Source organism: Camelus bactrianus, chromosome 18, assembly GCF_048773025.1.
Source record: "Camelus bactrianus isolate YW-2024 breed Bactrian camel chromosome 18, ASM4877302v1, whole genome shotgun sequence".
Lineage (NCBI taxonomy): Eukaryota > Metazoa > Chordata > Mammalia > Artiodactyla > Camelidae > Camelus > Camelus bactrianus.
Genome location: NC_133556.1, coordinates 26,079,370 through 26,095,469, shown reverse-complemented (window position 1 = coordinate 26,095,469; position 16,100 = coordinate 26,079,370). Strand labels below are relative to the sequence as shown.

General features: G+C 41.8%; 1 protein-coding gene across 1 annotated transcript in view; it reads right to left on the bottom strand.

Moving 5' to 3' along the window:
• Nucleotides 1-16,100, bottom strand: part of CREBBP (CREB binding lysine acetyltransferase) — a 118,209-nt gene that overhangs the window by 93,700 nt on the left and 8,409 nt on the right. The window contains exon 2 of the mRNA XM_074346399.1: nucleotides 2,362-3,074. Coding sequence (XP_074202500.1) covers nucleotides 2,362-3,074 — 713 coding nt within the window. The remainder of the gene's footprint in view (nucleotides 1-2,361; nucleotides 3,075-16,100) is intronic.

Below are 16,100 nucleotides of genomic sequence, written 5' to 3'. Positions count from 1 at the left end.
TTTTGTCCCAATCAAAGGCCATGACAACCTTTCAAGAATGCCAGCCCCTCCTTCGCCATCGGCCTCTTTGGGATACCTACAGGGAACAGAGGTGGCTGCCCCCACAACACTAATGTGGCTTACTTTCCAGAGTGAACACTCACTAAGTACTGTCTGAAAGAAAAATCACCCCGTACAAAGGAATGAAAAACCTGGGCAGACAGAGGAACATGGAGTGTAAAGACATTATCGGCAAAGCCCAGACAGCAGGAAGCTCCCAGAACAAAACAAACAAACAAGCAAAACAGCCAGATTCTTCAAAAAATAAATTGTAAGGATTCTAGAGATGTAGTTGTTTTTTTTTAATAGATTCTTTGGCGGGGGTAGGTGATTAGGTTTATTTATTTATTTTTAATGGAGGTACCGGCGATTGAACCCAGGACCTCATGCATGCTAGGCACACACTCTACCACTGAGCTATATACCCTCTCCCTTTAATACATTCTTAAGAGCCATATCAACTAAACAAAATATAGGTTGTTCAGATTTTGGAAAAAAAATCTGTAATGATAAATCATGACATACGCAACCATGGGAAATGAGAACATCTCGTGGACACTGAAAACATGAGGAAACCGTTCACTTACTTACACGTATGCCAAGTCTAACTCCTAGGGTATGTATATACACATAATGGCTCTCCAAGTGTGGCTGAGGGGCTCAGACCCTTTTAGGGGTCAAAAGTCAAAATTATCTTCATAAAATACTAAGATATTTGCCTTTTTTGCTTTCATTCTCTCACAAGAACAGAGGAGTTTTCCAGAGGCTCTGTGGCATGTGGTATCACTGTGCTTAAAGGCTTGTGCTTCCATTTTAAAATTCTGTTTTAGTATTTAATGTGGCAAATGTTGACAGCTATAATCCGCATTTTAAAGAAATCTCCTTGGGGCCCTCAATAATTTTTAAGACTATTCAGGTGTCCTATGTCTACTTTCGCATATGACTTAAATTCTCCTAAATAGTTTTTTGTAACTAGGTAGCATGGAGCAGAGTGATGAATAAATTAGGAAAGAACAAACATCAATCTATCCATAAACCCTAAACCCATAGAAATCTCTTCTCAACCCAACTCTAAAAGGCACATGCACACACAGACCCTGCTTCAAACAATTAAAATGGAAATTTAAATTAAAATTTAGACAACTAAAATTAAAGTTCACATTTCCCCTTAATAACACTTCAAAACAGGGTAAATGCAATTTTAATGTCTGGAATTACTTCATTTTCATTTCTTAAAAGAAAAAAGAAAATCTTCTTACCTAAATCAGCCACAGGGTTCATGGCTTTTACCTAATGCTCAACGTCAACCTTGTGGGGAAACCATGCTCTCCTCTTGTTTCTCCCTCTCTCGTATTTGGGACTAATCAAATCCAGAGAACAGCCCAAATTGTTTTACTGTTCTAGAATTTGCTGCATTAGATACTGCCTGAAACAGGGGCACCAAAGGCTGCAGCTGAGAAGCCTCTGTCTCAGCGCGTCCTGGTGTTTGGCCCTTTGGTGGGGTCAGCCCACACACTCATTCCCTGGTCACCTCTCATTCTCCCATTGCTCTCCTACTGCCCTCAGCATCTGCCTTCCTCTTCTCCACATCCAGTTCCTACACTACGCACCACTTGCAAGGCTCCTCCCTGGAGCAGAGGTCTCAGCCCTGCTTGGGCCTCACGCACCTAGAGTCTGTAGCTCTGCACTTCTAGCAAGCTCCCGGGTGACGCTAATGCTGCTGGTCTGAGGACCCCACTTTGAGAACCACCGCTCTGAGTTTCTTCTGGGACCTGTGGGCCTGAGCTGCCCCTGGCTCTGCCATGCCACCTCTTCCCTGTTAACTACCCTGGCAGGTAGCTGACCAGCGTGGATCCCAGCTTCTTCGCTGGTAAACTGGAGACTGTAAGCACAGACACTTTACTAGTTGGTTGTAAAAAGGGAAGGGCATACAGAATAAGAACTTGGTCACAGCTGGGAGAAGTGGAGGTAAAAAGCCTTTACTGGATTCACTGACGCAAGCAAAAGCTGATTCCCAGCAGAAGCTGCCTCTTTCAGCCATGTGGTCCTATTTTCACACTTTCTTCAGAGGCTGAAAACTGGCTGTCACTCCAAACTCATTCCCTATTTTTCAACTGTCTGACGTGCAGGCTATCCTACCGTTGACTTCTTTAAGAATTCCCATTTTAAAGACACGGGGCAGAGATCTGCATCCTGGAAAGAAGGGCTCTCAATACCAAACTCATCTCTTACAAGCAGGAGGGGCAGGAGGAAAGCCTGAAGGAGGAGAGGAATGTGCCCCCTGGTCAGCAGGAAGCAGTCTAAGCACTGGAGCTCACTTACCTTGGTCATGCCTCCGGCCTGAGCTGTGTTCAGTCCTGCATGACTGGTCATTTGCGGCGAAACCTGCGTTAATGTCTCGGCCAGCACGCTGCTCGTGGCCCCCTGCATGGCCGGAGCAGGGTATGGCATTCCGGCTCCCCTTCCTCTGCCAGCAGCCCCAAGAGATCCATTCATGACTTGCGCCTGCCCTTGCTGGGCCTGGTTCATCAAACTATGGCCAGAGTTGCTATTGAGGAGGCCTGGATGGGTCTGGTTAAAGTTAGCATTCATGCAGATCCCAGGTCCCGTCTGTGACGTGGCAGGGCTGCTGGTCACCAGCCCCACTTGCTTTTGTGCTTGCGGATTCAGTGCTTGGGAAGCAGGGGGAGTGGGCCCGGAGGTGCTGGCTGCCTGTTTAGGCAGGGTAGGGGCTGAAGAATCTCCCTGGTTCAGAGGGCTCTTGCCCATGGCACCCAGACCGGCCATATTCGCACTGTTCGGCTGCCCTTGGGCCTGGCCTCCAAGGCCTTGCTGCACAGGACTGCTGGCGCTCACATTTCCTATTCCTGGGTTGATGTTAGAGCTGCTGCCTCCTCGCAGAAGCTCTGACAGTTGTTTATGTTTGGAAGCAGCATCTGGAACAAGGTTCCCACTGTTTAAAAGGCCTAATTCTCCTCCATTGGGGATCAGCTCATCGGGAAGATCATTTTCCAAGTCAAACAATGATCCAAAATCTAGAAATTAAACAGAAATGGAAATGAGAAACTAAGTAACTATAATAGCTCACCAACTATCACATGTTACTATGATCTTAACCAAAAGGGGCATTTAACACGGAACACCAGATGTCTTAAGAGTAATGACAAAATGATTAGAAAGTTCATTCAGGAAAATAAAACAGGAAGAATATTTTTCAAATTCTGAAGAAGGGAATGCTGAATAGAGATGAGAGGAGGACTAAGAGAACAGATTTGATCGTATACTCTAAATATTAAATAGTGTGGTATAAGGCAAACGCAGATGTACAAGTTAAAGGAAAATAACAGAAAGTTAAATTCACTGAATTATGATGTTAAAATGCTTTTAAGAATGCATATGTGTAAAAAAGTAACTGGGCATCAGGTTAGTGAGTAGCAATTTAGGGAAATTAAAGCTTAACTTTAAGTGATTACGTATTTAAAAGGCAAATTATCAAAAAAAAAAAAAAAAAAAACACCAAACAACAAAAAAAACCCCACCACCACCACCAAAACTAGCCTTAACAGAAAATGAGATTTCTCAAAGTGTTGAAGCTACAGGAAATAAAAATAAAGACATACACAGAAACTAAAAATAGTTAGAAGTAAAGGAAAATACTTGAATTATACAGAAGGGGTTAAAATCAATCTCAATGAAAGATGTGAAGCTCACTGACTCCCAGGAATAAACATACTAAGGACATAAGTAGGCAAGTATCACAGATGATAAAGCAGTAAACAAAATAGACCCTTCCTGGTAATCAGACATGAAAATTGAAGCCACTCTTTTTTTCTGGTCCCTCTCAGAGTAACGCTTCTCTAATGAGGCCTACATATGTCATCTCTAGTCCCTCACTGACCATGCATTGTTCAACCCACAATAACCTGGCTATGTGTGCATGTGCAAAGCACAAGTATGTAGAAATATATTCATCACAGAATGATCTGTAACATCAAAACAAGTGCAAACAATACCCAGAGGCAGTTTACCTAGTGGTCATTGCAGACTCTAGGCCCAGACTGTCTGCATTTGAACACCGGCTCTGCTTCTAGCTCCTCACTTATTAGCTGTGTGTCCTTAAGTCAGTCACTTAGACTTTTTTTTTGTTGTTGTTGTTTTTAATGAAGGTACTGGGGATTGAACCCAGGACCTTGTGCATACTGGGCATGCACTCTACCACTGAGCTATACCCACTGCCTCCATACTTAAGACTTTCTGTGCCTCAGTTCCCTCATCTGGAAACTGGGAGTGATAACGGCTGCTATACCTCAGAGGGCTGCTGTGAGGACTAAATGAGTTAACAGATGTAAAGTACTTCAAAAGTACCTGTGGGTGGGAAGTGCTCAGGACGTATTAGCTATTATTATTGCTGTTATCCAACAACAGAGGTTTACTAAATTGCTGCCTAATACTATAAAACATTATATATTTATTAAAATAATTATAAAGACTGTAGAAATATAGGAAAACGTATGTTACGTAAAAACATGCAAATGGAAACTGTACACAAAATGGTACAGAGTATGATTAGAACCAAATAATGTGCACGTGGGCAGTAGCTGGAAAGTAACTTGCCAAAAACAGAGTCATAATGGTAAAATGTTGGGGTGACGTGTGTATGTGCCTTTTTAAAAAAATCTAACACAGCCAGCACACTGGCATCCCATCCCCACTTTTTGAAAACTGAAAATTGTTTTCTCCATGGTGCAGACCCTCATGACGGCTTCCCCAACAACCCCCTCAGCAGGCTACCCTGGGTGTTCCTTTCAGGAAGGGTCCTAGCCAAGCAGCAAGAACCACCACAATCACCTTCCCTTTGCAGGTGACATAATCCGAGCAGCTAAAAGAACTGAAGGCAAGGTGGCCAAGACAGTTCTGGAAAAGGTTTTCCTTCCTAATTGTAAGGCATAAAGAGATGTTCCTTTCCTTCACTAGACTTCATCCTGGAACTGTGGTGACCCTCTTCAATCAGGAGGAGACGCAGCTCACATACTAAGGATGGCTACGGCAAAACATACTCCTGTGTCTGTGAAGCCATCTCTAGGCTGAATTATCCAACCCTGGGAGCTCTCCTATCTTCAGATTTCTTGTCACAAGAGAAAATACAGTCCCTATCATTTAAGCCATGCTAGCTGGAGTTTTATGGAACTTGCAGCTAAAGGCATCTTGGTATCTCCATCATGTCTGCAGATGAAGTTCAAGCTCTTCATATGGCACCCGCGGCCCTCAGTGTGCAGCCCCTGCTCCCTTCCCAGCCCTGCTTCCCCTGTACCTCCCGATGTACGCTACCTTACAGCCATAACACAGCCAGCTGTCCCACGGTCATCAATCTTTCTTGGAGATGCGCTCTCTCTCGGTCTAGAAAATCCCACGTCCAGCCCTCCCTCAAATGAAACGTTGACTAAGGAGACTTTCTATAGGGCACCCCTGCAGAACTGACTAGTCTCTCCCTTCAGCCTCCCAAGTTCTCTGTACATACATGCCTCATACACCACCTCTAACAAATACCTACATCTTCCTGCTTGACTGTAAGGAATTACGTACTTCTTGCAAGTGGATACACACTCTGTTTTGCCCGTGAGAGTAGATGCAGACAGTATGAGCCTTTCCTCCCAAGTGTTTCACTATGTGCCTCCTAAGGACACCCTTTACACAAACACGGTACATTTATCAAATTCAGGAAATTTACCATTGATATAATACTTAACGTATTGATTGTCCTTATTCAAATCTGGCCAGTTGTCCCAATAATGCCCTTTATCACGTTTATTTTTCCTGATCCAAAATCCAATTCAGGATCCCAGTACACTGAGCTGTCATGTCTTTGTCTTTTATTTTATTCTACAAAGGTTCTTCAGACTGTCTTTCATAACTCTGCAATTTTTGTAGAATGTCCCTCAATTTGGGGTTGCTTCCTCATGGTTACAAGACACTTAATTATGAAAGGACAACAGACTTGACTCCTGGATACAGCAGCCAGCTTGGAGAGAACCAGGGCTTGCTACTGGCAATGACCCAGCTTCTGTGTTTCCACGTGGCTTTGTGGGTTCCATTCCGCAGCTTTTATCCTATTGTGTTGTCCTGAATCTGGTGGTTCACTGAGGTCTCCAGATACAAAGGCCACATGAAATAAAGCAAGAACAACCTTCAAACATAACTAACATTTTTGTTTGTTGACTTCCAGGTTCTGTCCACATATACACACGTTTTTGTCCAGCATTCTTTTTTTTAAAAAATCAGTGTTGTGTGTATATTTAATGCAATGCTTCTTGGCCTATGAACGTAAAAATTAAACTTCATCTATATCAGAAAATGGAAGCCATTATGCTGGAGATCAGGTTTCCTTTCTATTTGCCGCGGAGGGGATGAAGAGCTGGTGTCAAGCACTGTAAACCAGAAGGAATTGAGCTCCAAATACTTCACATTAAAATTTTGGAAAACCTGCTGACACTCCCTTGACTGGCTCTTCCATGTCCTGAAGAAGCACTTTTCCTAGGAGAGGGGAGACAGGCCAGGACAATAGCAGGTAAAGCCAGAACACTTAAATACAGCAGGGTCCAAGCCAGGGTCCCTACTCCAGTACAGGAACTGGAACCAGAAATGGCAAAATAACACTTGGAAGTGAAACACATGAGTTCAAATCCTGGCGGAATCAATCAGCTGTGTCCTTGGGCAAACTCTGTCTTAACAGCCTCAACTGTAGAGCAGGGACAACAGTATCGCAGGGCAACTGATGAATGCAGGAACGGAGAGTTTTGTGCCACAGACACGGCTGTTTTCTCCTGTCCCGCACAAAAACTTTCTTACTTTAAAAATTCACCCACCATGCTGCCACTCTCAAATTTATCTGTTCTCTTTTATGGTTTACTCTCATTACTCTTGTCCAAATGCACGTGCAACTTTTCTGGTTGTAGCAGGGCATTATGTCTTGGGCTCATTTTTGGATTTTACTGGCCTGCCACATTTTGTCCATCTTGACCACTCTTTCTCATCCTGTTTCAGTCCAAGTACATCTCACAGCTCTTTGGGTGCAGAAAGGGTTGACTAATTCTGCTATGTCCTCACCTACCAGTCCAAACACATACGAACATGTAGACAACCACACATACAAGATACAGCTTTTTTAAAAGACAAGAGGGGCTGCATAGGGCTTGCGGAAGACATATCCATACCCACGCCATCACCCTTTTTCTCACCATTACTGTCAATTTTCCCTTCTTTCTAGTTGACAAAGGAGATTGAAGCAGGAAAGCTGGGCTATTGCAACATAACACAGCTGTGCTTTCTACACACCAAGTGTCCCAACACATAGGTTGGGCAATACCAATCTGAATCATCGGAAGTTCTAAAATTCAAGACTGAATGCCGCCACTTCCAATCCCAGGTAAATTTCCTTCTCTCCATCAAGTTACCAGTGGTTGGACCCAGGAGAGAGCAAAGCTGAGGCTGAGTAAGATTTGCAGACACCTTGCTTCCAGGGGTTCACCTTTAGCAGGAAACAAGGCCCTCACACCACAAACAGCAAACGGCCTGTCACACTTTCACAGCCAGGAACAGGAATGTTCTCTCTCTGGAGGCCTCCTGGCTGCCACCCAGGAACTTGGGCCCCCTTCAATTAGCTGACCTGAGGAAAGCTACAAGCCCCCAGTCTCTATCACACTCATACAAGGATGGGGCGCCCACAGCAGCAGCTAAGGAGGGAGAAAGTCACCAAACTCAGCCCGCCTCAGGAACAGAAGGTCTTCACTGCACAGACCACAAGGGTCGTTCCCCTTCTAGACTATACACTGAAACCTCATTCCAGGGGACGACCACTTCTAAACACTCAAAGACAAATGGAATCCAATCCCACACTTGCTGTAAGACCCACTCTTATTCATCATTATCAGCAGTATTTCACCTTAAACAAGGGAAGAACTATTATCAAGTAAACTAAAAAAGGCTTTCCATTTTACAAAATCAAATACCTGGCAAGTGACTAACCACTACTGTCCAACCAGCCAATAACATCTGAAAACAGTTTTGTTTGAAGAGATTTTTTTCCAAATGCATCAGCTAAACAAATCATCCAGAAAACACATCTTCCCTCAGGTTTTCTAAATTCTCCTCTTTCTATCATAGTACCTTATTTGCTCCTCTGAATTACATCCAGAGCCCCAAATTCTCTGTATTAATAGAACTGATTTTTCTGTCAAAGCATGTACAAACCAGTTTCTCACATTCTGTATTGGCCAGAAGGATGAACTCTCCCACACTCTACAGACATACTACCAATTTCCTGTTATAACTCACAAGGTTGTAAGGACCATGAAAGCAGAGAGCTTGTCTACCTAGTACCTACCACACAATGCTTACCATGTATGAGGCCCTCAACAAACATCGGTATGAATGAGTGAATGAATCACAGTTACAGAGGATACACATTATCAATTTTAACAAGTTACTTGTCTAGCCAAAGATATCAAGTAGTAATCTTAGCATTTATTACCACTTTCTTAAAACAGAAACAAAGAGAACAAAATTGGGTAATGAATTCTCTTGAAATGTTACATTGTTCTACTCATTTCTCTCTTTACACCTCTTCCTGCTGCCTCTCTATCTTCCAGGAAACCAGCCACATCTATTTCACTCTCTGGCTACACCCCACCATCAATGACCCTCTATCCTGTGGTTGATGCAACAATTAAACAGCACAGGGTCAAATGAGAGATGGTAGTGTGAGACATTATCTACGTAAGAGTTTAAATGCTGTTTTGTGTTCATGTTTCTCTACTTCTGAGCACGAAACTCCCCTCCTACAGATACCATCTCTTCCCCACCGCCCTCCAGTCCCTTTGTCTCTCTGCAGCCCTTATTCCCTATGAAAAAGGTCTGCTTTCTTTAATTTTTTTCGTATCTTATCTAGATTTTCTTTGGCATCACTCGTTCCATAACCATGACTATTTAAATGTATCTCTTAAACCTTTCAAAAGCTAATAAGCACTTTTATTCATCAACCCTGGAAAAATTTACAAAAAGAATTTAATTCCTAAATCAAAAATGGAATCAAAAAAGCCTGACCCCAAAAGGGCAATGCATCCCAAAAAAGCTCACAACCAAAGATGAGGAATCCTAAAATGGTAGACACTTTCACAGGGTTATAAGTCTTAGATGACCTGGAGATCATTCTAGACCTCTTTGGTGCATTTATTAATATATTACTCATTACACACTGCCAACACAGGAAGCACAGTCTAGGGTAGTGAGAAAACAGTATACCCAGTCAGGTCTTAACTCAGGTCCATCTCTGTCTACCTCCTCCCTATGTGTGCTTCTGCAGCTCTAAACTGGAAACGAAAATAGGACCTGCCTCTACCATCACTGGTGAAAGAACTAAATCATACAGTGTGTATATAGCACTTAGCCTGGCATGTAGAAATGACTCAATAAATACCAATCATTATTATCGTTGTCACCGCCCCATCTTCCAAAGCTGCCACAAGGACTGAACGACACATGCACATCAAGAACGTGGCACCCCATGCCTGGTACAGAGTTCATGCCAATGATCATATTTTAAGTATGGTAAAGCCCTAATCATCTGTGACAATTCTGCTAGAATTAAAGCTTACTTCGCTTTGAAAATTCTTGAGGATTGTGTAAATAAGTAATAGAACAACTCTCCAACAATGGAGAATTAAAATTTAAAAATTTTAACAACAAAAAAAGCACAACATTTTATTATTAGCATTTATGCCATTAATAAATTTAACCTAGGCATTTAATCAAGTTCCTAAAAGACATCTAACCTATATTTATTAACTAATAATAGTTATTAGGAAATCATTAGAGCAAATTCCTTCTAAAATCTTCTGATTTCTTCTAAAAGCTTCTTTCATGCAGATACATAAATTAGTACAGAATAATGAGGTTTTACTTTATTCTGAACAGTGATAGTACACTCAACAACAACAAAATGCCCTTCTCAAGATCACTATCTGCTCAAGAGTCAAAGTGGCTTAGCTGGGGAAGCCACCTCCTCGCAGGCCCTCCTCAGCGGAAGCAAGTCCCTGCTCCCCAGTCTTCACTCTGTGCAGGGCTGACCAGGCTTACTTGAGGTCTGTTTAAAAGTCTGCCAACCAAGGATTATAAGACAGTCCTGAGTGGAAGGAAGTTCTATGCCACGCTGGATCCTCAACTATCAGAGTCCTGCAATCACAGCCACCCTTTTATCTTCATCCAATGCACTTAGAAGTTCCCAGGAGTGCCATTTCCAGACAGCTAGGACAATTTAGTTTCCTAAATCTGGTTTGCTGCCTCCCCTCATCTCTGAAGGATGGAAAAAAAAAAAAAAAAAAACCTTCCTGGGGAAGAGGTGGGAAAGAAGGTGCTGTCACAGCAGCAGCCACCACTCAACCAACTGTAAACCACCCAACAGTCCTAAATAGCAACCAGATAATTTGGATCAGAGGGAGCAGAAAGGGGTTCACTGTTCTCCACTGCCATGGCTGAGAGGGGCACTGGGACTTGAGTGAGGCACTGCCTATCCAATCCTGCAACCCAATTAAAATTCCTAGAGGAGAAGGAATGTGGAGGCTGAGCTAGATTTCAACCTCTGCAGAAGCAACCCCTAACCGCAGGTGCTCGACCACCTCAGACTACCCAGCCACAGCATAAGTACAAGCAAGCAAACACCCAGAGACTGGGTCCTCTGACCAAATGCTGGGAGCTATTGCTGGCAGGCAACACCAAGTCAGGAGAAAGTGGAGAGACCTTCTTTTGGACTTAAGAGGAGTCAGTGTACAACACAGGGAAGTGTGTGGTCTGTAAGAGAGTCCACAGATTAACAGATATACATTACTATATATAAAACAGATAAACAATGAGGACCTACTGTATAGCACAAATATATTCAATTTCTTATAATAAGCTATAATAGAAAAGAATCTGAAAAAAATATATGTATGTAAATGTATAACTAAATTGCTTTGCTGTACACCGGAAACTAACACTGTAAATTAACTACACTTCAATAAAAAATAAAATTAAAAAAAGAGAGCCCACAAGAGGAAATGAATGCATTAAGTCCGAAAAGTACACCAACATGGAATATTATTCAGCACTAAAAAGAAATGAGTTATCAGGCCATGAAAAGACACGGAGGAACCTTAAATGCATATTACTAAGTGAAAGAAGCCAATGTGAAAAGACTACGTACTATATAATTTCAACTGTATGACATTCCGGAAAAGGCAAAACTACGGAGACAGTAAAAATAATCAATGACTGCCAGGAGTTTGTTTGGGGTGGGGGTGATGACTAGGTGGAGCACAGGGGATTTTAAGGACAGTGAAAATACTCTGTATGATATTATAATGATGGATACGTGCCACTGCATATTTGTCTATATGTACACAGAACATACCCTAAGGTAAACTATGGACTCTGGGTAATTATGATGTATCGATGTAGGTTCATCAGTTAAACCAAATGTACCACTCTGGTGGGGGATGCTGTTAATGCAGGAGGCTATGCATGTGTGGGGACAGGGAGTATATGGGAAATCTCTGTACCTTCCTTCAGTTTTGCTATGAACCTGCAAGTACACTAAAATAAAGTCTTAAAGGAAAAAAAAGTATACCACAAAATCATAGGTAAATCACAAGCAAATGAGAGGCACAAAATGATAGAGAATTACAAGCAGAAAAATAACCTAAGTATTCATCAACTATTCTAATAACTAAAATACACGAAATATCCAGGGATGTCTATGCTGGCTCTAAGTGTGCTCCTTTTAAAGCTTCCACCAACATATACGTTCCTGGACGACAATTTGATGATGCAATCAAAATTACAAATGCATATTCCTTTTAATCATTAACTCCACTCTTAGGAATCTGTTACATATATATATATATATACTGTGCAGAACTACTGATTAAAGCACTGTTTGTGAGGGGACAAGATCAGAAATAACCTAAATGTCCATCAGTGGGGAGCAGATTAAACCAATCATGGCACATCTCACATAATGAAAAACTAGCAAGTACAGAAAGAGATAATGAGGACGCTCTGCAAGTGCTGCTACGTACAGGTACACAACAATGCAGATAGGACGCTACCTCCAGTAAGAAGGAAAAGGCAGGAAGCAGGTAAGGGAGCTAGGAACAGGCTGTCTGCTTGAAGAGATAAGCTCCAGGGAACAGCACAACCTACTCACAGTGGTTACTTGGGGGACCAAGGGGAGGGAAGGATGTGGGCTCTCACTCTACAGTTTTGTATCCTCTGATTTTTGAACTATGTGAGTGAACTACGCATTTAAGTAATTAAAGAAATTGAATTTTTAAAGGCAGCCCCGAGGGTGTCCTGGCCCAGGTGATTAGCTTCAGCCCAGGTGATAACACCTAGAATGCTTCCAGATGCTCCTAGTTCCAGTTGGAGTGTTTACAGCTTGAGGATGAAATCTGAAATGGGTTCAATATTAGTTTAAAATATTTTTAGTGTTCAAATGAGCTTAAAAGGCAGCAAAATAGAAAGCACTTTAAAGATGGATTTCTTTATTTTTTCCCCTAAAGAAATGTGACAATCTACACATATTTTGTACCCAATGCAGTAGTTTTAAGATAAATGCTGCTCAAGTCAGGAAAGCTGACATTATTTCAATATACTCAAAGAAACATTAGTTGGATGTCAGGTTTTGTAGCTTCCAGCACATCAGTGAAGAAACCTCTAATAAAAGGATTCTGTTAAAATCAGAGCTTGTGACAGAGGAAGTGAAGGTTGGACAGCACACTAAAACACAGTCACGTTTCCCTATCTCTGGACACCACCTCTAAGTTAATTCACACTTTGTTCAAATAATTCTCGCCAAAGGTCTAAAGGTTCCACAATAGGAATTAACCAAAACTCCAGTTCTCACCATTTAACAGATTCTTCTAATCACAAATACTAAAGATGTTTTCCTTTGGATTTGGTTTACTCTTAAACTAATTTTTTTGTTTTAAAAATAATATATTTATGTTTTTTAAAAAACATTCAGAAGAACATAAAGTGGAAAGAAGTGAGCACCCATCCCATCCCCAGCCCCTCACGCCCAAGAAAAACAATTTCCAGAGATTTCCTTCTGAAAATCTCCTATGCACACAGGAGTATATACCTTTTTAACCCTGAAAAGGATCTAATTATCACTTTCGTTCTCCAGCCTGATTTATTTAATGATTCTCAAACTTATCATCCCTCTTAAATACCATCATTCTTCCTCCCCAGAGCTGCAATGGCAGAGGACTCAGCTTCCCCTCTTCTGAAGGACTTCTGGATCACCTTCAGTGCTCTGCAATATCTAGATCAACCAAACTAACAAAAAGGTGTGGAGCTAATATGATAGGCCGTAGAAGTCCTACCAAGCAGGAGACTGATTTTTACTGTATCTGCTTGGTATAAAATTTGGTTGTTAAGCTACAGATATTTGTATATCAACTAATAAGGTGGTCAATAAAAACCAGAGGTTTAGAGAATCTTTTCCAGAAACTGGGAAACTATAAATAGAACTTTGGTGTGAACCATGGCTGCCCAATGCGCAATATGATGACAGTAACAAAACCGCTAATAATCTTCAATGTGGCACGAAATTAATTTCTAAAATTTCAATTCTTCCTATTTATAAAGTGTAGAAAAAGCAAAAAAGTCATTTTATGTTATTTAAGTACAGCATCAAAACATTTCACCACTAAAAAAAAGGGATTTTTTTTTTTTTAGAATGAAGCCTGTTTTTCAAATATTAACAGTTGAACAGCTCTAAGATATTTAGCAGCCTGAAATGCACTTACAGTGGGACAATATATATAATGGGTCACTTTGGGAAGCAGCAGCAAGAAGAGAAAGCATGTTCTTATATACACACAGCGTATCTCTAGATTGATATACAAGAAACATTAGCTGCCTGTGGGAAGGGGAACTGGAAGGCTCTGGAAACAGGAGAGGAAGGATTTTCACTGAACATTCTCTTCTACTTTGTGGAACCCTATGAACATGTTACCCAGTCAAAAAAATTAAAAAAAAAAAACTTTTTAAAGAAAATTCTCCTGTTTGTACAAAAATTTTCTGATATCTTAAATAACAACACTACAGTTGACTTTCAAACAACAAAGGTTTGGACTGCATGGGTCCACTTATACGCAGGCAAAGTATATGTGGATTTGGGGGGGGGGGGCTGGTGCCCCAACTCCTGCATTGTTCAATGGTAGTTCTGATTCTTAAGCTGCTTTCTGTGGGGTCTTTTTCCTCCCACAAATGGGGGCTGGGGGGAGAGAAGGCTGGTGTCAACTCTGCCTGCAGATATGAACCGGGGCAGGAAAATACAGCTTGGAAAAAGATGATCTAGACTTCTGGAGAACAAATCACAGTCGCTTCCTCCAATCACCCTGGAAGTGATGGTTTATTAAAATTTTGTTTTGTTTTTTAAGCCCTAAAAGGATGGTCTGGACTCCCTCATTTGACACTGCAGGCTCTCCACTCGGCTTGCCTGGCTCCCCCTGATAGTCTGTCCTGCAACGAGCTCCAGCGTCCTTCCTCTAAGAAGTTTCCTTAACCACCCAGCCTGAAGCACCTGGTTCCTTCCCGTCACAACACTGATTCTAGTTTGCAATTAGACAGGCATTGGTGAGACTGCTAGACTGTCTGCCCACACCACTACACTCTGAGTTGCAAGAGGTCAGAGCCACCCCTGTTATCACCACAGCCTTGCAGTGTCCCGCCCATAATAAGCACATATAATTTGAATTACATAAGGATTTAATATTTATTGAACAAAAGAACAGATGGACAGTGGTACAGCTGAGATGGAGCCCGGGCCCACCTGACTCCCCAGAGCAAGGTGACACTAGCAGTCTCCACCTTCCAGAGGCAAGACCACACTGCCTCTAAATGGTACCCATTGAATGTAAACCAAAAACAAAACTGGCTTTTGCAAAAACTTTACATGTTCAAAAGTGTATACCTCCAGACCTTCACACTTGCTATTTATGCTGTTCCCTGTGCCTGGAACAGTACCCCTATTTCCTATTCATCCTCAGGTCTCAGGGTTAAGGTCACTTCCCGCAGTTGGTCACATCAGCAACAGTTCAAGTACTCAATAGCCACAAGAGCCTAATGGTTTCAGTAGTGGGAGCGCAGATATGGAACATGGCCATCATCACAGAACGTTTCACTGACAGCGCTGACTTAGAGATTACTACGAGAATGCTGGTGTTTCAAAGGAAATGTCCAAGTCCACTCTTACTGTTGGGATGGGACCAATTTTTCCTTAAACTTTCAAAGATTGAGAAAGTCACCAGTGCGAGCCCAAACACTGAATTCTCTCTCAGTAACCTGAATAATCCCACCAGAGATTGTTTAAAAGAGAAGTTCAACTGTGGGCAGGTTGTGCTCTTCAAACAAACGCCAGTCACAACAGCAGCAGAGGCCCAAACAAAATGACACAGAAAATCTACCAATACTTTATGCCTTTTTGTTATTCTCAATAAAAATTACCAACTAAATAAAGTGTAAGTAAGATTTAATGTAAAGATAACCACAAATGGGGAGGGGGCATTCTTTGTCCACCATGGGGCCATTTTTATTAGTAAAACCCATAAATCACCATGCCTAAAATATCCAGAAGAACGGGAAAACAGTGAATGCAGGAAGAGAAAATCCACAGGAAGAGAAAATCCCCTCAGTACAGTGAGGAGCAGAGCCTGCTCCTTCCAAGCACAGTGGTCGCTGAGCCAAAGAGGAAGTTAAACTTCACTGGTATTTCTTTCAACCAATCAACCTGACCAAACAGGATAGAGATCCCAAGGCCATTTTCTCCCCAAACTCTGTTTCCTAAAAAAGAAAAGACTATAATTTCTCCATGCTCATTTTCTTTTTTCAGCAGGTCCTAACCTAAATCAAGTCCCTGTTCTGAAACAATACTAGAAAAACAGTTCCATTTAGACTTAAATTTTCCAATGAGGAACAGTTTTTAACTTCAAACACAAACTGAGGAAAGTGTGTCAAACTAC